Source organism: Nuphar pumila, chromosome 4 (assembly GCF_984573655.1).
Source record: "Nuphar pumila chromosome 4, dmNupPumi1.hap1.1, whole genome shotgun sequence".
NCBI classification, from domain to species: domain Eukaryota; kingdom Viridiplantae; phylum Streptophyta; class Magnoliopsida; order Nymphaeales; family Nymphaeaceae; genus Nuphar; species Nuphar pumila.
Genome location: NC_143252.1, coordinates 117,448,848 through 117,471,030, shown reverse-complemented (window position 1 = coordinate 117,471,030; position 22,183 = coordinate 117,448,848). Strand labels below are relative to the sequence as shown.

The 22,183-nt window shown below is 39.2% G+C and overlaps 1 protein-coding gene across 3 annotated transcripts; it reads right to left on the bottom strand.

The window, feature by feature from the left end:
* Positions 1-5,626: 5,626 nt before the first annotated feature.
* On the bottom strand, positions 5,627-19,565 carry LOC149840773 (OVARIAN TUMOR DOMAIN-containing deubiquitinating enzyme 1-like). 3 transcript variants are annotated; one of them, XM_090003318.1, is made up of 11 exons: positions 19,294-19,565; positions 17,007-19,133; positions 15,667-15,865; positions 11,141-11,206; positions 10,607-10,690; positions 10,346-10,468; positions 10,126-10,178; positions 9,641-9,690; positions 9,468-9,568; positions 6,034-6,297; positions 5,627-5,750 (listed from the first exon to the last, which is right to left on the bottom strand). In XM_090003318.1, the coding sequence occupies exons 3-10, from the start codon at positions 15,829-15,831 to the stop codon at positions 6,052-6,054; spliced, it is 888 nt and encodes a 295-aa protein (XP_089859444.1). In that variant the 5' UTR covers positions 15,832-15,865; positions 17,007-19,133; positions 19,294-19,565; the 3' UTR covers positions 5,627-5,750; positions 6,034-6,051. The 3 variants fall into 3 exon arrangements, with proteins under 3 accessions (XP_089859444.1, XP_089859446.1, XP_089859445.1); XM_090003320.1 differs by having other exon boundaries at positions 17,035-19,133; XM_090003319.1 differs by lacking the exon at positions 17,007-19,133.
* Positions 19,566-22,183: the final 2,618 nt, after the last annotated feature.

The following is a 22,183-nucleotide window of genomic DNA, read 5'->3' as shown; positions in this document are numbered from 1 at the left end:
AACAAGCTCATCCTTAATACATGTTCGAAATACAATCTTAGTGTTAGCCCTTTAGTAAGAGGATCAGCAATCATCTCTTTGGTACCAATATTAACAATATGCACTAGATGATTCGTTGTCTTTTCTTTAACAACAAAGTACTTTAATTTCATATGCTTACTTGATGTAGCACTTTTATTGTTATTCGAATAGGACACTGCAACTTCATTATCATAGTAGACCTTCAGTGGCTTCTCAATGGAATCAACCACATTTAACTGTGATATGAAGTTTTTCAATCATATGGCCTGCGAAGTAATCTCGTACAATGCTATAAACTTTGTCTCCATGGTGTGAGCAACAGTGGTCGTATGCTTCCCACTCATCCAAGAAATCGCTCCCCCAGCAAATAAGAAGAGATACCCAGTAGTAGACTTTCTACTATCAAGGCACCAACGACCTCGAGGTGATTAACCTTATGATACGTCAACATATAGTTTTTTGTCCCTTGCAAATACCGCAAAACTTTCTTAGCAACCTTTCAATGAGATATGACTGGGTTAGACTGGAATCTACCAAGCATCCCTACTACGAAAGAAATATCTAGATGTGAACAAGTTTGCGCGTATTGCAAGCTGCCAACAACTGATGCATATGGATAAGCACTCATCTGTGCTTTGTCAATTTTGTTCTGTGGACAATCCTTTTGGCTCAATTTGTCACATTTTGATATGGATGTTGTATCAGGATAACAATTCTCTATCCCATGTCACTTTAACATCTTATTTATGTAGGATCTTTGGGAGAGGCTTAGAAAACCTTTTGCTATGTCTCGTCGGATCTCTATGCCAAGTACATAAGCAGTCTCACCCATATCTTTCATATCAAAATGTGATGCAAGAAACTGTTTTGTCTCTGTAAATAACTTTATATCGTTGGTTGCCAGCAAAATGTCATCCACATACAACATCAATATAATGAATTTACTCCCACTTTCCTTAAAGTATATACATTGATCAACAATGTTTTCTGTAAACCCGAAAGTCACAATGACTTAGAAAAATTTAATATACCTCTGTCGGGAGGCCTGTTTAAGTCTATATATTGATTTGTTAAGCTTGCAAACCAAACGATCATCTTCAGAGAAACCAAAAGGTTGTTCCATGTATACCTTTTCATTTAGATCCCCGTTAAGGAACGTTGTTTTCATATCCATCTGATGCAGCTCTAAGTCATAATGAGCTACGATGGCCAAAATTATCCTCATTGAGTCCTTAGTTGAGACAGGAGAAAATGTCTCATTATAGTCAATGGCCTCCATCTGGGTGAATCCTTTAGCAACCAATCTTGCCTTATATCTCTCTATGTCACCTTTGGAGTCTCTTTTGGTCTTAAAGACCTATTTACGCCCTATGAGTTTTATTCCTTTAATTAGGTAACTCGACAAGATCCCACACTTGATTCTTAACCATAGAGTTCAACTCTTCTTTCATGGCTTTTATCCAGTGTGAAGATTATTTGCTTTCAATAGCTTCCATAAAAGTCAACGAGTCATCATCTATATCTGTGAAATCATCAGGCTCCTGAAGGTAGACCACATAGTCAGAAGCTGTGACAGATTTTCTAATTCTTGTAAATCTCCAAACAGGTTGTTCTACAGGTTTCGATTGAACATGTTCATCTTGTTCGTGCCGTTATGCAATATTCACAATAAGTTCATTTTGGATTTGTGCATCAACAATCGGGTGATTAACCACATCATTATTAGGAATAACAATATGGTATCTCTCGATGTTCTCTTTAACAAGTAATGAAACTGGATCCTTTATTTCTTCAAAACCAAGGTTTTGAAGTGCACTTAATCCAACTGAACCATCTTTAAGAAATTTTGCCTTATCAGTTTCAATAATCTGTGGTGAATGAGATGGGCAACAAAACCTGTATCCTTTTGATCTCTCTAGATAACCAATGAAATATCCATTGGTTGTTCTTGGATCAAAGGATTTAATGTAGGGGTTATACAACTTAGCATCTGCAGGACATCCCAATATATGCATATAAGACAGTGATGGTTTTCTACCTGTCCACAACTCGTAGAAAGTTTTATGCACAGATTTTGTAGGAACCTTATTCAAAATATGCACAGCAGTCCTTAAGGCTTCACCCCACAACTTCATGGGAAGTGTTGAATAATTCAACATGGCTCTGACCATTTCTTTAAGCGTATAATTTCTCCTTTAAGCTACAGCATTCTAGTAAGTACTACCAGGTATGATATATTGAGACACAATGCCTTCCGCTTTTAAAAATTGCGTTAATGGTCCTTCCGTTTGCCCCATCTCAGTAAACCTACCATAATATTCGTCACCTCTATCAAACCTGACTATCTTAATAACTTTATTGGTTTGTTTCTCTACTTTTTTCTTAAATTCCTTAAACATCAGAAAAATATCAATTTTTTCATAAATCAAGTAGAGATACATATACCGTGAATAGTCATCAATAAATATGACAAAATATTTCTCACATGTGTAACAAGGGGTAAAAGGTTTACATATATCCGTATGGACTGTCTCCAATATCTCACTACTACGTTTGGCATCCTCTTTATATGTATTTGTATGCTTAGCCTTTATGCAATTAACACACGGGTCATTGTCAGTAAAATCTAGAGATTTTAAAATCCCCTCATTTACAAGTCTCGTTATTCTCTTTTCAGAAATATGACTCAACATTCAATGTCAAAGCATGTAGGATTTATCATTAATCATGCTACATTTATTCTCAACCAATGCGTAATCAGAAGTCAAAGACTCCTGAGTTTGGATCTTCACGTCTAATTTGTATAAACCATCATAAACTAATGTAGGACCAATTTCAATAGAATTTTTATAAATGAATAACTTAAAATTTTTAAATTTAAAGCAATATCCAAATTTATCCAATCTTGAAATTGAAATTAAGTTTTTACTATATGATGAAACATAAAAGACATCATGAAGATCCAAATTTACCCCTGTATCTAAAGTGATCCTGCAGGTAGCAACACCCTTCACATGTGAACGCATCTTGTTCACTGAATAGATATTCTTCTCATGCATTGTTGGTTCTCTTTTGTTCAGAAACGACTCTAAACAGTTGAAAATATGAACAGTAGCACAAAAGTCAATCCAACAGTTATTTTCAGGAATTTATAATAAATTACATTCATGAGAAACAAATGATAAATTACCTTTTTTTCTAACCATTTCTTATGCAATCTGCCTTCCTGTGCCCCTTCTTGCAAAAGAAGCACTTTATGGGAGTAGAATCGGATTGCTTGCTTTGAGATGTCTTATCTTCTGTTAACTTACTCCTAGCATTTTTTGTAAATGCATTTTTCTTTGGTCCTACCTTGGATCTATGAGAAGTCATATGTGCACTTTGCATTTTCTCTCCTTTCAATCTCTTTTTTTCCTCAACACACTTGGACATAAGTTCATTGAATATTCATTCATCATTATGTGTATTATAAGAGATTTTGAAAGATCCATACTCCAAAGGTAAGGACGCCAGAATCAAATGCACTAAGAATGAGTCAGAAATGGTCAGCTTTATGTCATTCAGCTGAGACGCTATGTTCCTCATTTTCAAAATATGTTGGCGAATATTACTCCCTCCAGAATATTTTATAGTTATGAGTTTCGACATTAGGGTACTGGCCCTGGCCTTATTGAAACTGACAAATTATGTCTCAATGGCACTCAGAAATTCCTTCATTGTCCTGCATTATGGGATAACACTGCGAATATTCTTAGCCACCTTAGATTGCAAAAGCAACATGCTAAGTCTATTCGAGCACTCTCACTTCTCAAAAGCACTCTTTTGTTTAGTAGTGCTTTAATCAGTTAGGGCAGCAGGTTCATTTATCCTAAGGGTCAGATCTAAATCCATATACCTCAATGTAAAGAGAACATTTCTTTTCAATCACTAAAATTAGATCCATCAAGAAAAGATATAGAACTCGAGTCATCTAAAATCACAGAAATAGAAATTGTATGACAAAAGACATGTATCAAAAGAAAGCACATATGAGACAAACCTGGTGGAAAAAACAATAAATAAAAAGCCCTGAATATGCTTATTTTTTGGCGAGTGTAAGGGGTCATCGGAGTCCTACTTTGGTAAGAACTCTGACACACATAATCACTACGCCTACCGACCACAGTTGGTAAAATTAAAGCTCATGTGAAGCTAAGTCATCTACACAAGGTACATTTGAATACACATGTCCGATGTATCTCAACACGTTTACCTTATTTTATCCTACCTAAATTCCAAAACATGATAAAACTACATTTGGGTCGTTTATCGTTTCATGAATCTAAGTACAACAATAATATTGGCTAAATATATATAATAGAATAAAAATTTGACAATATACGTGTATTCAGTCACTTTGGTGGCATGAATTTATTAAGTCATTTAGCAATCCTTGATGCCAATATTATACATTCATTTATGCATGCATAATTATAAATAAAATGCATGAACAATAACAAAAGTCAATCTTAAATGGGTAAAACTCAAGATCCTCAAGCAAGAATCGGTCTAAAAACACCCCGAACTGGTTTGAAAACACTCTAAACTGGTTCTGAACCTCATAAACCAGTGCTAAGTATGAACAAAAGCTCATAAACCCTATAATTGTATGCCAAAATCCTTGTATCTTCTTATATTTACGAAAACAGAGTCTTAGCATCTTAGAACCGGTGAGAAACTGGAAGGAACTGGTCAAAAATGGTTTTGAACTGATCCCGAAAAGGTTTGTATCGGTCTCTGATCTGGTTCAAGCCGTCAAATAGTGTTTAGACCCCTACTAGAAGCCTATTCATTTTTTCACAGACAAGTCACATGTTTGGTAATATTTAAATTTCCCACAAAGCCATTTAATTTTCTTCTTCCCAGGTGTGGAGTGTTAAATAGGGCCGGAAAAATGCACTAAGCAAATAATAAATGTTGCCTCTGCATCAGAAAACATTTCTCCACCTTTTCCAGTCTACAGTATCATGCAATATGTCAAATCGCCACACTGTAAAGCTTAAATGGACTTTGCATATGTTAAAGATTAGACTAGGCCTTGAAGCTTGCTCCATGAGCTTTGAACCAAACAAATCCATCCAAAGACTAGATGAACCCTTGACGGAATTGGCATGTAAATTATGGTTTCAAAGTTCTACTGTTGCAAGAAATAATGATAAAATATAATATTTGATCGACAGTAAGAAATCTGATAAGATCATCATAGAGTGAAAATATTGCAATTCATTGGCAAACAGAACATATAACCCTTCGATTTATCTGCAACACAATCCATTGACAAAAGGAGCATATAACCCTTAGTTTTATCTGCAACAAATGGAGAAGAAAAGCCCCATTATGCTCTTTCCTCTTGCTTTTAACAAATTTATATTCCCTTCGAGTATTACTTTGCTAGTTTTACGTTTACCTGAGATTTCTCTACAGTTCAAGAAAATTTATTAGAAAAAAGTTACTAGAAATTCATGGCCCATACTTTAGTTAACACAGAAACAGTTTGTTTTCATGATAAGCAGGCCAATGGAAGTTGGCTAAGCACATTTTAAGTAACATTTCCCAACACACTATGAATAACATCCATAAAGGACCATTGATATATGGAAAATTCATAAAAGATTGTACAACTTCACATCAAAGCAAAGAAAAGTTCATAAAGCATGCACGTTCTACTGTTTTTTGGCCTCTTGATTTCCCTGCATGGCATCACATGATTCTGAATCAGTAAAACTAGAAATCAGGAAGAATAAATGGGATATCTCCAGCATTCACACAATTTACCAATATCATCACATCAAGGCCAAATGGACTTGAAAGAACCAATGGACCGATCAAATAGGCAGGACAGTCATCACTGTACCATTTAATCATAGCTAGTATATTAGCATATCTTAGTGCGTATCAGCAGATAGCCAAGTGATGACCATGCTGAAAGGTATATTGGGTCCGTGAGGCAGAAACAAGAAGGCGGGTGCTTACCAGTTGGTGTGGCAGAATTCACTTGCTGTAAAGAATGTCATAGTGACCTGGTCGGTACAGCATTGTGACTATTGGCTCAGCACCCACCTGTGAACTATCACCTGAGGGGATAAAGTCATGGTGATTTACAGTAAGATTGCCAGAATCACAAGAGCTACGGTCAAGATAGACAACACGGATTGGTACACCCAATGTATCTGACAATGCAATGATGTGGACATGGTCACTCTCCTCCCCCATTGGCTCCACCGATGTCTTGCAGAACTGATGCCAGAATTCAAGTGGATAAAGGCAGTCAGAAAGAGGAGTAAAGCACAAGAATGACCACAGAAAGCGAGTACCCAACAGTCAATAATATATATATATATATATGGTGGCACGGTACCACTATAATAGGGTGACACTAATCTTATAGCCGTTGGATTCTCTATAATCCATTGGCTATTTTTGCTTCACATAAAGTTGTCCAAGGTGGACAACAACTTTATGGAAGATTGGAAGGTGAGCCGACTCAAAAAAATATGAGAATGGCTCACTCCAAGCAGGCTGCTTTTATCCATTTTCACAGAGGGTGCTATCTTCCCCATTTTTTCTTGTGAGTTGGCTCACCAGCAACTTTATGTGAAGCAAAAAATAGCCATAGGATTATAGAGAATCCAACGGCTATAAGATTGGTACTATACCATGATTTATTCCGCCTACATATATATATATATATAGGTTAATGTTTGCTACAACTAATTGTATTTACAATCAACTTAGCAAACAGTGTTTTTTTTTTACATATAACACCACAGGTGTGATCTACATATTTTTATTAGTAGGAACCAGCTTTTGTGTAGCTGGAATCCGACCTGCACACAGGTTTTTCCGGCAATCCAAAAAAAATGATAATCAATTCATCGATTTTTCCTAACTCATAAACACATGCTTTTCATCAAAAAAACATGATTCAGGTATCGATTCCTACTAGATTGAACATGTTGAACACATCTAAGAGGTCAGATTAAGGCCCTGTTTAGATTAAAGGGGGAAAAAATAGATTTTGCCTCAAACAACCTGGTTTGCCAAAAACCAACTCACATGGGATGTTCGGGTGACCAAAAATGAAAAAAATTAAGGCCTGCCATTTCCTGACCTGCCACTGGCCAGGAAATGGCCTGCATGGTGTAAACTCAAAAAAAAAAATAAAGGGAATGGCTGGCAAGCCATTTACCGGTGGCAAGCTATGCAGTCAAAAACCCCGACTAGGCGCCGACTAGTCGGTCAGGCTAAGTAAAACACCTAGGCTTTGCAATGCCTAGGTGGGTACCTTAAAAGATACCAATTTTTCCGACTAAGCACCTAGTCGGTGACTAAGCTGCCTCCGCCTAGGCACGAGGGCAGTTTAGCCATTTATTATATATATATATATGTGTGTGTGTGTGTGTGTGTGTGTGTGTGATTTGTTCTGTGAAATCATGAAAACATACTTAGTTATTATATATGTACATATATATATATGTGTGTGTGTGTGTGTGCTACTTTGCTTTGGGGATTTTTTCTGTGAAACGTTGAAAGCATGCACAGTTAATTTTAATTGATTATGTTTTTTATATAAGTCTGTGTTTCAGATGAATTTTTCTATAAAATCCTGAAAGCATGCTTAGTATTATAAATTATGTAATATGGTATTTATATATGTATTTGTTATTGTGCTTCCATGAAAGGTTGAAAGCATATTTTGTTGGTTATACTGAATATGTTATGAATAATTGAAATATATATATATATAATAGTCACTTGTATCGTTAAAGGTAAATCCTGAAAGCATGCTTAGTCACTTGAAATATTATATATATATATATATGGGTTAACCTAACATTAAACTTGTTGTATTTAACATTAGATGGATTCAACCTATGAAAATGACTAAAACACTCTTAAAATAATAGCATTTTTTTCAAATGCAACGTTGCTTTTGAAGTCAAAAAGGTAACTTTGATAGCTTTATAAAGTTACTTTTTTGGAAAAGGTGCTGAATTTTCAATTCCCTCCAAGTTCAAAACACCTATAATGCCCAAAAAAACAACCTTGCATTTTAAAAAATATCATTCTTTCAAGAGTATTTGTCATTTTATTAAGGTTGAATTCATCTAATGTTAAACACAACTAGTTTAATAGATTAACCCTATATATATAGGGCCACTAGAATATGAGAACTATGAACAATGTGTTTCCAACACTTTTTTTGCAAATCCAACCATGTAGATGTGTTCAGCGTGGTGAATTTGCTAGGAACCAACTGTTGGATCACGTATTTTTTATGAAAAAATACAATTTTTGGATGCTTGAATATTTATGACGAGGGCATCACTCTCTCTATTTCACCTCCCCGTATGTATCCCCCCCCTACACTTCTTCACTCGAGCTGCCGTTCCACTCCTTGGCCATTTCACCTACTTTGTTCTTTTCTTTCACCTCCCCTTGAATATTTAAATCAGAAAAACATGTTTGCTACAATCAACATAGCAATGCCCTTTTCTTTTGTGGGTAAATCTAAACCCCATAGATGTAATCTACATGCGCTGTTTGGTAGGAATTACCCCTTGGATCACCAGAATTTGACATGTGTACAGGTTCTTCCAGTGATGCAAAAATCAACAGTTGCAAATGCAACAATTTTCTTGGCTCATAAAAACATGTTTTTTCATCGAAAAAACACAATCCAAAGGGTTGATTCCCACTACATTGACCACACCGAACACATCTACAAGGTGAGATTGAGTTAAAACAACTTGCATTGTGACATCCCAGCTAGATTGTAGGTACATTTGAGTGTAGCAAGCACACATATATATAGACTACAACTGTGAAGCGAGCTGACACCACACATTTTACACTGAGTGTGCTACAGAAGCTCTAACTGCGAGTGATGATTCTTCTTTTACATGAGCCGTCCCTTTATACAGGCTTGCCTCTTTACTGAGGTAGCTCACAAAACCTAGACTCGCTTGGAAAGCATTCGTTCGTTGCTAACCTCTTATTCTCCTCCAATCTCCAAGCTCTTATATATATATATAGAGAGAGAGAGGTCAATTCTAAGTGAAAAATATAGAATTCATTCTACTTTAAACAAGAAACAAATTGTTGATGATTGTCCAACTCATACTCAGAACCCTGCATATTTCAAAGGCATAACATTGTTTTTTCATTGAATAATAAATACCAATATATGGGGTTCCCCTGGATAATCACGGAAAAGATAACATGTTTCCAAAATATGCAAAAAAACAGCATACAATTGATTTAATGGAAAAGAGATGTTCATGTTTGTAATATCCTAACATTTTAACCTGAAAATTTGCATGCATAAGAAAGACAGCTGACAAATGAAACATCATTGCATCTCTTTTCTAATTAAAACAGAGAGAAACAGATAATGCCAAACACACCTGATCCACCGTACCATTGGTTAAACCCATCACAAAAGGTTCAAAAAACTCGGAACGTTGACGTATTTCACCCGATGTGACAAATCTGAAGAACATCACAACTAACCAAGAAACTCCGTCACATAAATCACCCTTCAAATGATGTCTATAACTCGAGTATCTGTTTGTCTTACCATATTCAGAAACATAAGGATCACAGCTCCTCTTTACAAGCTCATCATGGCTGCATTCAAGGTAACTGTCAGTGTTAGACAGGAAACAAACTGCATGATAAGAAGGTAATAATTGATGAAAGGCAATAATCTCATTAAGCATACATTTTATACACTGTTATATTTTACGAGAACTCATATAAACAAGGATCAGGTACTCTGTGAAGAACTGTTCGAGACCAGGTGCTTGGGTTAGATCAAACTTAGTTTGGTATAAGATAGTGTACCTGGACCATGACCTATACTTAGTCATGCCAATGATGAACCCACAGGGTTGCACCATTAGTGTGTGGTAATTCATTGGCTTCATTCTTTATACTCTTGAAAAGAAACAAATACCATTGAAACACACTCTGGAAAAAGGGCACTTAAACAGCCAACTTGTTGTTTCCACATTGTAGAATAGATCGACGCATGGAAGCAAATAAAGGAAATGAGCAAAATACCTTATGGAGGTCCCTTTTCCTGCAATAACACTATCCAGCTGCTCAATGAAAAGCTGATAAAACAAAACATAATAAAAAGATGGTTATAATCTCAAATGGAAATATGGCATTAAACTGAAGAAAATACCCACTAAAGACCATGCATATCTGTGAAAGAGAAATTAAGAAGAAAAGCAGTAGTTTGCCATTATTTTTACTTCAACAAATAGAAAAACAATACCTCAAAGAAATCCTCAAAGGTAAACTCTGTGTACCCTAACCCCAGAAGAGTCTTCTTACATTGCTCAATTTTCTTTTTAACACGATCAACCTCATTGATGTCTTGTGTTTCCAAAATATGCGCCTAATCCGTAACCTCAACATTTCTTGTTAGCTGATAACAGAGCATCATCCCCACTACCCTCCCGCATATTAGATGGAAAAGGAGAAGTAAATCATAAATAACTGAGACATGATGAAAAACTTCAGGGATCACCATTACCAGATATGAGAACATAAAGCATCGATAGAAGCAATTTCCATCTCCTCTTGTCCGTCTAATTGCAGCATATTTCTCACCAAGCAACTAGAGCATGTAAGCTTGTTCAGAATGCCGATCTAAGATAGAGATACATGTAGAAGCACGCACACACACACAAAAGTATATATACATATACACACACACCACACACTAAATGGTCCACCCCTTGTCCTCTCTTTAAAAATCTGTTTGTTAAATCTGTTTTTTGGCAAACCTGACCATATGGATGAGATCTCCATGGTTGAAAACATATTCTTGGGGCAAACTTTTTTTATGTGTACATAGGATTTTACAAGGTTCCAAAAATCAAAGGTTCTGAAATTTCTAAAATTTTCTGTTATACAATCTTACCTAGAAATCAACCTCAAAAGCTATCACCCTTTCTCAAGCCCATGGTTAGGGAATTTTTTTTTTCAAGGATAAGTTTACCCATTTTTTATGATGTAAACAGCACTAGGATCTCTGTTGTAAGTTTCAGACATGATGATATTATACCTTGATCTTGGCCTGTAGGACAGGGCTGCCAAATTCGTACTCTGCTGCTAAAGCTGAGATTGGTTCCTGCATGAGCAACATTCATCTCCATAAATGTTTATTTTTGCATAACCTAAAATCATTTACATAAATCAATGTTGTGAAAAGAAATTGAGGCGCATGGCGATGCGCTCCACCAATAACCAAAGCATTAACTTAAAAAACTTTTAAAAAATATCTAAAAAATAAATAAATAGAAGAAATGCTTTATTGGTGAAGCAACAACCAATAAGAAATAGAAAATCTCAAATAAATATCGAAAAATGTGACATTAATGCAACAACTTGATCTATGTAAGTATCTAAGAAATAAAATATGAGCATTCAATAAAAAATAAATAATAAAATCTCTAACAATAAAATTTCTTAACATCATGTCATCATCAGAAAATGCATATAAGCATTAACAATTTAATAGCCAAATGTTAATGTATTTGTATTCCTGGATTACAGCCTTCATATAAATGTGCATGCAGGGACAAAAAAAATGCAATCTTATCTAAACAAAAGAGAGTACAGAACCAGTGTTGATAGAAATAAAAAAAAGGCTAACATTAAAAAAAATGACTAATATAAAAAAGAATGCAAAAAAAAACAATAGAACCAAGAGACAAAAAGAGATTACCTATGGGGAGAGAGAAGGAGAGAACAGTCTTCTTCTTACTCCTTGGTGTTGGTAGAAATAAAAAAAAATAACTAAGACAAAAAATGCAAAAAAACTGAATAAGAAACCGAGAGTACCTATCGGCAAACAGAAAGAGAGGGAGAGAACACCCTTCTTCTTTATCTTCTTCTTCTTCCTTTCGGCAGAGAGAGAGAGAGAGGAAGAGCGAGATACATAGAGAGAGGAAGAGGGAGAGAAAAAGATAGGGAGAGCAAGAGACGAGAGAGAAAGAGAGAGCGAGAGAGACTGAGAAAGAGAGGGAGAGGGAGAGGGAGAGCGAAAGGCGAGAGAGAGAGGGAGAACGAGAGACGACAGAGAGAGAGAGGGAGACTGCAGCAAGAGAGAAAGAGAGGGAGAGCAAGAGAGGCCCCGACCCTAATTAGGGTCAGGGCCTCCCTCTCTTTGTCCCCAAAATTGGGTCAAATGGGGGCTTTGACCCCCACTTGACCTGATAATAAAAAGCGGTGCGCCTCACCCTGAGGTGTACGCCTCATAGCATATGAGGCATACGCCTAAGGCATTTTATGTCGTTTACTTGCGCCTCAAGGCACAAGGGGCCTCTCCTTGGGGCGAGAAATGCCTTTTGCATCTTGAGGGATGTTTTTAATAACACTGGCACAAATATAGAAAACATTAGGCACTGGTTAGACATTGTCAACATTAACATTATTGAGGACAAATAAATATAGGCTTACATGTGATCATAATCAACAGTAACAAAACAAATAAAAAAGAAACTAAATAGACCCGATACCATGGAAAGACATCACGATCACTAGTGGAAAAAAATTATTTGCTAAGAGGATAGTTTCTTCCTACCAAAGCAATTGGAAGTTCCACCGAATAATCATCCTAGTCAACCTAAAAAAAGGATACAGGCCCAACATAAATTACTTGTTTTTCTAGAACCCTTTTTTGTTCCATCCATATATGTTCTGATCGCCAATCTATCCAATGATCGAGTTTCATTCTATTGGAATCTATGTCACAGGGACTCGGCAAACCGGGTGCCACAAACGCGTCGATGCGATGCGGATGCGCGTGCAGGTGCGGCACCCAGTGCGGTCAACCCGACCCTGGGTGTGGTCAACACACCCAAGGTCATTTGTGTCCAATTTTTAGATTTTAAAAAAAAAAATTGCTCGATGAAATATATTGCGGAGGGAAGGATTAGGGCAAATTTTTTTTGCCCTAATCCTCCCTTCCTCTCCTCCTGACCTCTCCTCCTGAAGCCGACGTTGATCGACCTCCGTCGGACCCCGACGCCGCCGTTGACCGCTCCGTCGGACCTCTCTTCCTCAGGTATGCTCTCTCCTCTTCGACTCCCTCTGCTCTCCTCCTCTCCTTTTCGACCCCTCCCCTGCACAAAGAGGGAGAACAGGGAGGGGGCTCGGCCCCTCCCCTGCACACACAGAGCGCAAGGAGGGGCTCAGCCCCTCCCCTGCCAACAGGGAGCGCAGGGAAGGGGCTCGACCCCTCCCCTACACAAAGAGGGCGTAGGGAGGGGGCTCGGTCCCTCCCCTGCCAACAGAGAGTGTAGGGAGGGGGCTCGACCCCTCCCTGCACAAAGAGGGAGGATAGGGAGGAGGCTCGGCCCCTCCCCTGCACAAAGAGGGAGGACAGGGAGGGGGCTCGGCCCCTCCCCTGCCAACAGGGAGCTCAGGGAGGAGGGGGGGGGGGGGGGGCTTTCTGCTTCACTTCATCATTTTTTGTTTCTGTTGTTAGTATATTGTATAATTTACTTCTTTTCTGCTTTACTTGTTTGATTGTTTTTATAATTGTGGTGTTGGTTTTTATGATGTAGAATAGAATTGTAGATTGTTAATTTGATTTATTGCATGCATGATGATAAATTGATTTGATAATATTGTGATAGTTGTTTTTTATTTTATTAGTGTTAATGTTGTTAACTGTTAAAACTTAAAATATATATATATATATATATAATTTTTTTTTGCCGCACCCCCGCACCCACACCCACACCCATGTAACATAGATTGGAATGATTATATATACAGGTACAGGTCAAGCCAAAAAATTATGACAATTCTATCCCTGCAAATGGGCCTACCACCTAAGTGCATGGGCCAAGGTGATAGGCTTGTACCTAGCCCGACTAAGCGGATTAATTGGAGCCTAGTTGCTGCACATAGGGACTCAGTATCAAACTGTCAATCCTGCATCTGGTAATAATGACTATGCAGTCTGTTTCCCCCATGGACCACAACTGGCTGATGGAGCCCTTCAATTGACTTCTTGAAGGTTCAAGTTTTCCTCTACTATCTGAATTTTATGTTGCCAGACAGTATATAGTCGAGCATGTCTCATCTGATGCAAATGTCTCGCTTTTATTTTTATCAGTTGAACTTTCAAACTTTTTGCTGCTACTTTGAGCAGTAACTATGTGTTTGGATAGGGTTATGAAATCCAGGAATCAGTTCAATTGGTTGGATGGTATAAGCACCCAGATGCAAATCAATTACTTGCTTGATACAGTGAATTGCATGTGTGTGTCTCACACCTGACCTCGCTAGAAATCCTCATGTCACATTGTGCTGCTATGCTGGCTGTGGCTATGAATGGAACATGTACAACTTGCTCTTCAAAATTGATATCTCCCCATTAGAGTATTATATAAGAGGATTTAACACTTGATACTGTGCAATGATAAACATTTGGTCAACTTTTTTTAACTCTTAATTTCTCCAACAAAATTACAATCTATCTAGAAATGTTTATACTTATGAAAATTGAGATTGTGAGCAAGAACCAAAGCACTTTTTTATCACAAGAGGAACTGGAGTAACATATTTCTATTCCCAGTGTACTCAGGAGACTTATCCAAATCATTGACAAAATTATTTCTGTCAGTGGTGCTTGGATGTGTGACACCTTTTTGTATACTTCCTTGTATCAACCCATCCACATCTAATCAAATGTTTTTTCTTTCTATATAAGGACTGAATCATATGCTTGGTTGGATTACTTTTGTAGTAAGAGACACCTTGACCAAAGTGTGCTTTACATATCTCATAATCCTTTTCAGTCTTCCATGTGAGATCTAGTAGGTGCATGCAGAACTGACATACCTAGTATATAGCATATGCAGTGTTTGATTGAGTGATGGTTAAGTATTGCAGCACACCAGTCATACTGTGGTGTCTCTTTGGGTCTTTTGTTCATTCTCCTTCATCCTTATACTTTGTCAAGACCATCACTAAATTTCCTTGAAGCTCTATCATTTTTCCTTATTGAGTCAACATCATAATTTCAGAATCCAAATGTAATTGACATATGTGACTCAGCCACACGCAATCCATCATTACTTCAATCATCACCCAACTTTGTGCAACTTATAACAGTTTTAAACCTCATTGCCATTTAGTAAAACAACCTTTACTTGGACAGAAAGCTGCAAGAAATTAAAAGAAAAAAAAATCAAAAGAGCATTACGCATATGAAGGGACAGCAGCAAAACTTTTAAACATTCTGAAACAAAGGGGCAACAGAATGGAAAGGAAAAATAGTCACCAAAACAAATTTGAAGAACAATACAAGTCAATAAATGAAAAAGTAATATGAAAGGAGTGAGGAGACAATGAACTATAGAATAAATTATAAACCTAAGGTAAACAAGGATCCTCAAAAATGAAACCAGAAAGCTTCAATACGTTTACAAGCCCTCTAAGTCCAAAAGATTATGACTAAATTGGCACGCCAAATGAATGTCGCTATCATTCAGGCTTCAAGACTGATGCTAACAAAGCCGGTGAAAAGGCTTAAAAAAACAGCAGAAAAGAGATTTTGAATTTCTCAGAACGTGCCTTGTCACCAATAAATGGCATCTTAGTTGCTTCTTCTGCCTGGATTGCTGTCTGCTGTTGCAAGATCGCATCATCCCTCACATTAACCCAGTCAAAAGTATCAGCAGGAACATTATCTTCAACATTGTACTCCGTTTCTTCATCGACAGATTTCCCTTGCTGCATTTCCCTCTGTCTTTTTCTTCCTCTTTTGGACAACCTTGTTAGCCAGAAGGAGCAATTAGACACAACAGATATAAAACTTATGATCACAGGTTTGAGAAATAGTCATAATATTCCAACAATGAGAAGCAACATGGTGAAAGGCCGTGGAGCAAAGAAGAAGGAATCAAGAACAAACATAAACGAACAAGATCTCATGTTCTGAAAAATAACACTCATTCTATTCGGTGCTTGAATAAAGCACGATTAGTCCTGCTTTCATGCGAAAGGAGAGTTCTTTCCCACAGGAGCTGAATCAAATGCCCCAGCGGGAAGTCGGTGAAGGGCCCACATTCTTTCATATGGAACGCCCTGATTTGTATGAAAGTGGCTGAGACCCACCTCCCTTAGTGCGAAGGCTGCTTCCCACACCCGGACGTGTAACAAACGCAGGCAGAATTACTGTGATTTCAAGAAAGTGGGATTTTAAAACCCATAAATTCTGAGAAGATAGTATTGCAAGGTTTCAGTTGTAAGGGTGTGAATGGTGATCTACAAGAAAGTGTGATTCTTAAAATCCATTCAGAGACAATATGATAACAGGATTTCACTTGTAAGGATGTGAATGGTGGTCCAAAATGGGGGTAGCGCTACTGCCCAGAGTTTGGCAACCCTAGATTTCCACAATTGGGTATCCCTTTGGCCAGGTTATACATTATCAAGAAAAAGAGCAAACATGAGATTCTAAAATCTCACAATATGTTGGAATATTATGTCTACATCTTCAAAATCGGACTGTTGACTTCATCCCCTGCTATTGAGAACTTGAAAGAAGCCTTAGGCTGTCTTTTTCTTGACTCTTTCGTCTGTTTCTTAATATCATGGGCTTGAATCGAGGATTGTTGGTCTCTGTTCCTCACGAAGACTACGACGATGCTTAGAGTAACAAAGCAACAAACAACTCATACAAGGACGATGAGGAATTGGAGAAACAATCGAGCGTGGAACACAACACAAGAACCGATGGATTTAAGTTCCATTCCTACGAGGTTCGGGTATCACATCAACCCACAAAATCAGCATGTGTCGGTGCAATAGATCGTAAAAGTACACGCCAAGAAACAAATCACACACGAGAAGATTATCCAAAGAAACTCAAGAAACCCTAAAATAGAGAAGAAAGAGAGAGAAAGAGAGACCAGACGTCCGGCGGAGAAAGGACCTCACGGGTAAATGCCGCCGGATGAACCGGTGGAAGTCGCCGGACGGAAATGGAGGCCGCCGGCAGGGAGCGAGAGAGGTGTAAGTGAACGAGACGGTGCAGTGGGGGCCCGCGATGAAAAAAAGTTTTTCAGAAGATAGAGAAATATCTTTTTTTCGATTGCGAGAGCGAGAAATATCTAACCACCTCATTTGAGAAGAACGGGAAAGGTTTCATCTGGAGACCCAAATGTTTCTTGATATTACAAAAACTGCCTAAGTGTTTTTAAAATAACATTTTAATCGCACTTTTTGTAATAAAACTTTCAAATTCGCGACCGAAAGTTTTTTTTTTTTAGGATAGGCCAAGGAAAGACCTCGCATCACTAGCTGAAAATGGCAGTTTTTTTTTGTTTGTTAAAACGCTTAAAATTCTTCATACTCACCAAGGAGTATGCCTATCATGAAATTGGGTGGGTAATAACCTCAAGTAATCACGTTGATTCCTTTATTAGTCAGATTTATTTAAGAGGTGGTCATAAAATGTTTTTCAGAAACACAAAATCGGTTTTATAAAAATTACCAACCAAAAGATGGCTGTTTAAGTAAAAGTTCTTTTAATGGTGTGTTCGAGTGTCACCGATGTTACCCAGCTTCCAACAATCGCAAGATTTTCGGACCATTTTGCTAAGTCATGTGATTTTTATTTTTATTTTCTCAAGATTTTGTGCAACACTTTCATAAAGTAAAAGTTACGATTGTGATTGCTTCTGCCTTGAATCTTGTAAAAGGCAAGCTCGGGTTAGGCCGACCCCTACCGTAAGAACAACCGCCCCCATGTGACAGAGGGATTCGATCCTGGCCTTTGGCTTGACACATGATGTGGTCTGGCCAGGATATGTACACCGCACTAGCTATTGTCTCTCTTGTTTGCTTAAGCAATCCGCTGTTTGAGCTCACAGGTGCTCCAAAGCCCCAACACACATGGGTGTTACTTGTATTGGCGCACGCAACTCTCTGAACACAATGCGCGCAGGCATGGAGGTGATGGGACCTTAGTTTTAGGATTCATTTTTGGAAGGCAAGGACCTTGCTCGAGGTTTCTATAATCTCGTTAGGCAAAAGTTTGGAGTTGTTGAGCTATTCTTTTTAGCTCCTCTCTCTTTTTGACCTTGTATTCGACACCACTTGTGAGCGTGTGTGTTGATGTTTCCACTAACACTCTACACTATTACAAGGCGAATAAAGAGCTTCGTCTCGCTCAATACTAGGATACAAGCTTAGCAAAAATAACACTAAAATACAATTAAGAGCTATCATAAATTCTGGTCACAATTTCAGCCACAGTCGGCTTAGGCTGAGATCAGCCTACTCGGTCTAAACTGTCACGCAGGACAATCTCACAAATCTGCACACTAGAGTGCAGGGAGGTTCACAGCTTCGCTATGTTGTGAGGCTTCAGTCGGACCAGACACCACTGAGTGTTGCGTCGTGTGATGCATGTTACAGGTAACTACGCTAATGCGCACTGCAGTAGGCAGTGTGTCAGGGTGCTGTGTGTTGCAGGCGATGCGCATGGGAGAAGCTAGCATGGCACGAGTGTTGTGCGTACGCAGGTGACATGCGTGACAATGTTGTTGTGTGCGTGAAGGAGGCATGCACGGTAGTGCAGATGGGCATGCGGAGGAGGCGTGTGCGATAGTGCGGCGTGTGCATGATGGAGACATGCACGACATAAACAAGTGTGCGCGGGGAGGTTTGTGCGGCAGGAACAAGTGTGCGCGGGGAGGTTTGCATGGCAAGAGCAAGTGCACGCGGGGAGGTTTGCGCGACAGGAGCAAGTGCACGCTAGAGGCGACATTGTATGTGTTGTGGTGTGTGCATGAGGTAGAAGATGTGGTGCGTGTCGGAGGCAGGAGCTGCGGTGCGTGTAGGAGGCAAGAGCTGGGCGTGTGCGAGGCTGAGGCACCGATGCCTTGACACTTTCGACAGGAGATGCGTCAAGACAGAGGAACGTCCCGATCCTGGGACCTATGAAGGATCAACTGTTGTTGTGCCGACTCAAGTCGATCGGCCTTTTTTGCTTTTGGCAGAAGACGATCATCAGCCGGAAAAGCTCCCTCAGCCTAAAAGAAATTATGAAAGATCTCTTAAAGCCTCCGAAGTGTTCCTCACGTGGTGCAGTTAAAGACGACGATCCGATAGGTGCGGCACAAGTAAATGAACCGGTAGTGAATGATTTGGTCAGATCAAACTAGAAACGAATGAGAGAAGATCAACACTCACTGATTACTCGAAGTGAGGCAGGCGATCTTGTCATCTTCTCAGCAACTTGAAGCTCCAAAGGAATCCGCTATCTCGATGGATGTGTGATCGTCGAATCTAGGCTCAAAGCACTGGATCTAGCATAATTCTAACTCAATCAACCTTAAACTGACTTGAATTGGCCCAAGGAATGATGCAGACATCAATTCCCAAATTTCCCCAAAGCTAGAGAATCGAATGCATAAAGGCATCAAGACAGGAAATCTCTCCAAAGACCGAAGTCTTTTTCAATATTTCAAAGATCAAAAGTTACATAATGCATTACGCAAGCCTTATTTATAGGCTGCCAAAAACCTAAAACCAGAAATGAAAACCATGGTTGTATTGTAACTGCTGAAGTGGTCCCATTCAGCTAAAGTCAAATGCACTGAACCTGTTCAGCTGACCTGGCGCACATACACTGGATTCGTTCAATTGAAGAGGGCGCCCAAGGCTCCTGTTCACTGCATTTGGACACTGCTAAGGTGGCCTTTTCTCAACCGTTCAAGTGACTGGCTGAGTCACTACTGAAGTGTCAGCTCAACAAAAAACTGTACAATCTACCGAATTCCATGCTGGCGAGTCTGGCCTTCCGTTGTTGCTGCGACTGGCGTGGCAGCTCCAACTGAGACACCCAGCTAACTCAGATTTGCATGAGTTCTCTGCGGGTCGCATCAGAGGTGACGCGATGCATGCAGGCGCAAGTGTGGAGGTGATGCATTGTATGCAGGTGCAGTGCATTTAGCGCACGCAAGTGCACAGAGTTCACGGCACACATAGGCACAGGCGTTGTAGAGCGTGCACAGGCTCTGTCTGCTAATGCAAAGCAGGTTATATGTCCCCCCTCGAACAGGGCCGGTACTGAGATCTCATGTTTGGGGCTTCCAAATAGCGCCACGTATACGATCGAGACCGGCATGGTTCCCGATGACAGTCCGCATCATACTGCATCGTAATTTGATGCCGCAATAAAGACTTAAGTACCCTTTACCGCCATTCGCTTCATCTTCCTCGAACGGACATAAATGCCCTCCTTCTAGAAAACTGAACCGTTGGTTCGTGAAAAGGACAAAACTGCCCTCCATCGTTATCGCGCCAAAACGTTCCGCAGAGTTTGCGTATGTAACAAGCGTTATGTTGTAGGATTCAAATAGTTCGAAACAATTCATTCTCGCTCTAAGCACTCTACCGAAGATTCTTTGCTTTCATCTGGAGTCGTCGAAGCATCCTTTCCCTTTGTTCCAGAGCATCTGTTTCCGTCTTACCACTACTTACTCTACAGTTGGAATATCCAAATTCCCATCGTTTAGGTGAGTTTCGTGTAACGATGTGTTTCTTCAATCTGAAGATTGCTTCTTATACAACGATTTGTTTCTTATGAACCCAAATATTCCGACGATTTCTAATCATGATGATCGTGTAATGTGTTGTGCAGGTTAACAATGTATGCGCCTCATCAGATTAGAGATACCCCATCGTTCTATGGGTTGTCTATTAGAGAAGTGATCCGCCAGTCCCATCTATCTAAGGTTTTTGAAAGATACCAAAATATACTTAAGATTGAGAACGATGAAGACAGGGAAAAAGCCTTGGAATCGTATTATGCGGAGGATTATCCATCAGATATCGAGGTTGCGGACCAAAGGAAGAACTCTAAAGAACGAAAGATGCAGAACAAGGATGACGAAGAGAAGGCAAAGGCAAGAAATATTGCTGAGAATTTGAAAAGAAGGCTGAGGATTGAGGCACTGTTGAGGGAAAAGAGGAAGAAGAATGAAGAGGAGTTTCAAAGTTATGATAGATATTTAATGGATGAAACTGCGCCAGAATGTAAGAGGAGGGGCTTGGAGCGCAGTGCAATGTTTAAGAAGGCATGGCTACTGAAGAAGGAGGAGGAGAGGCGAAGGCAAATGAATAAGGAGGAGGAAAAGAAGGAACAGAATATTCCTCAGTATGAGGAAGAAAAGGAAAGGCGGATGAGGGAGAAGGAGTTTGAGGAAGCTAAGGAAATGCAAAGGCAGGAGAAGGAGAATGAGGAAAAGAAGGAAAGGCAACGGAAGGAGAAGGAGGAGGAAGAAGAAAAGGAAAGAGAAAGGAAGAAGCAGGAGGAAGAATTCCAGGAAAGAAGAAAACAAGAACTGGAAGAGAAAGAAAGGCGGCGGAAGGAGAAGGAGGAGGAAGAAAAGGAAAGGGAATGGAAGAAGCAGGATGAGGAATTGCAGGAAAGGTTAAGAAAGAAGCAGAAGGAAGAGGCGAAAAGGGAGAGAGAAATGAAGCAGAAGGATGAGGAGAAAAAGCAGAGAGAAAGGAAGAAGAAGGAGGAGGAGGCGAAAAAGGAGAGAGAAAGGATGCAGGAGGAGAAAAGGGAGAGAGAAAGGAAGCAGAGGAAGGAAGAGGAGAAAAGGGAGAGAGAAAGGAAGGAGAAGGAGGAGGAGAATAGGGAGAGAGAAAGGAAGGAGAAGGAGGAGGAGAATAGGGAGAGAGAAAGGAAGCAGAAGAAGGAGGCGGAGAAAAGGGAGAGAGAAAGGAAGGAGAAGGAGGATGAGAAAAGGAAGGATAGAGAAAGGATGGAGAAGGAGAGTGAGAAAAGGAAGGCGAGAGAAAGGCATGTGATGGTGGAGCCGGTAAAGATGGAGATTGAAATGCAATTGGAGGCAGTGGACCCACCAGAAAGTCCCAGGTTGGATGGAAAACAGCAGAAAATAGCAGCCAAGGTAAATATATTTGTTCTGTCTGTGAAGATTTAATAACATGTTTAGCAATTTTGGTATAGCGATTACTGTGTTAGGTATTAATTTGTATAGCGATTACTGTGTTAGGTATTAATTTGTATAGCGATTACTGTGATAGTCTGTCTGCAACCAATATTATT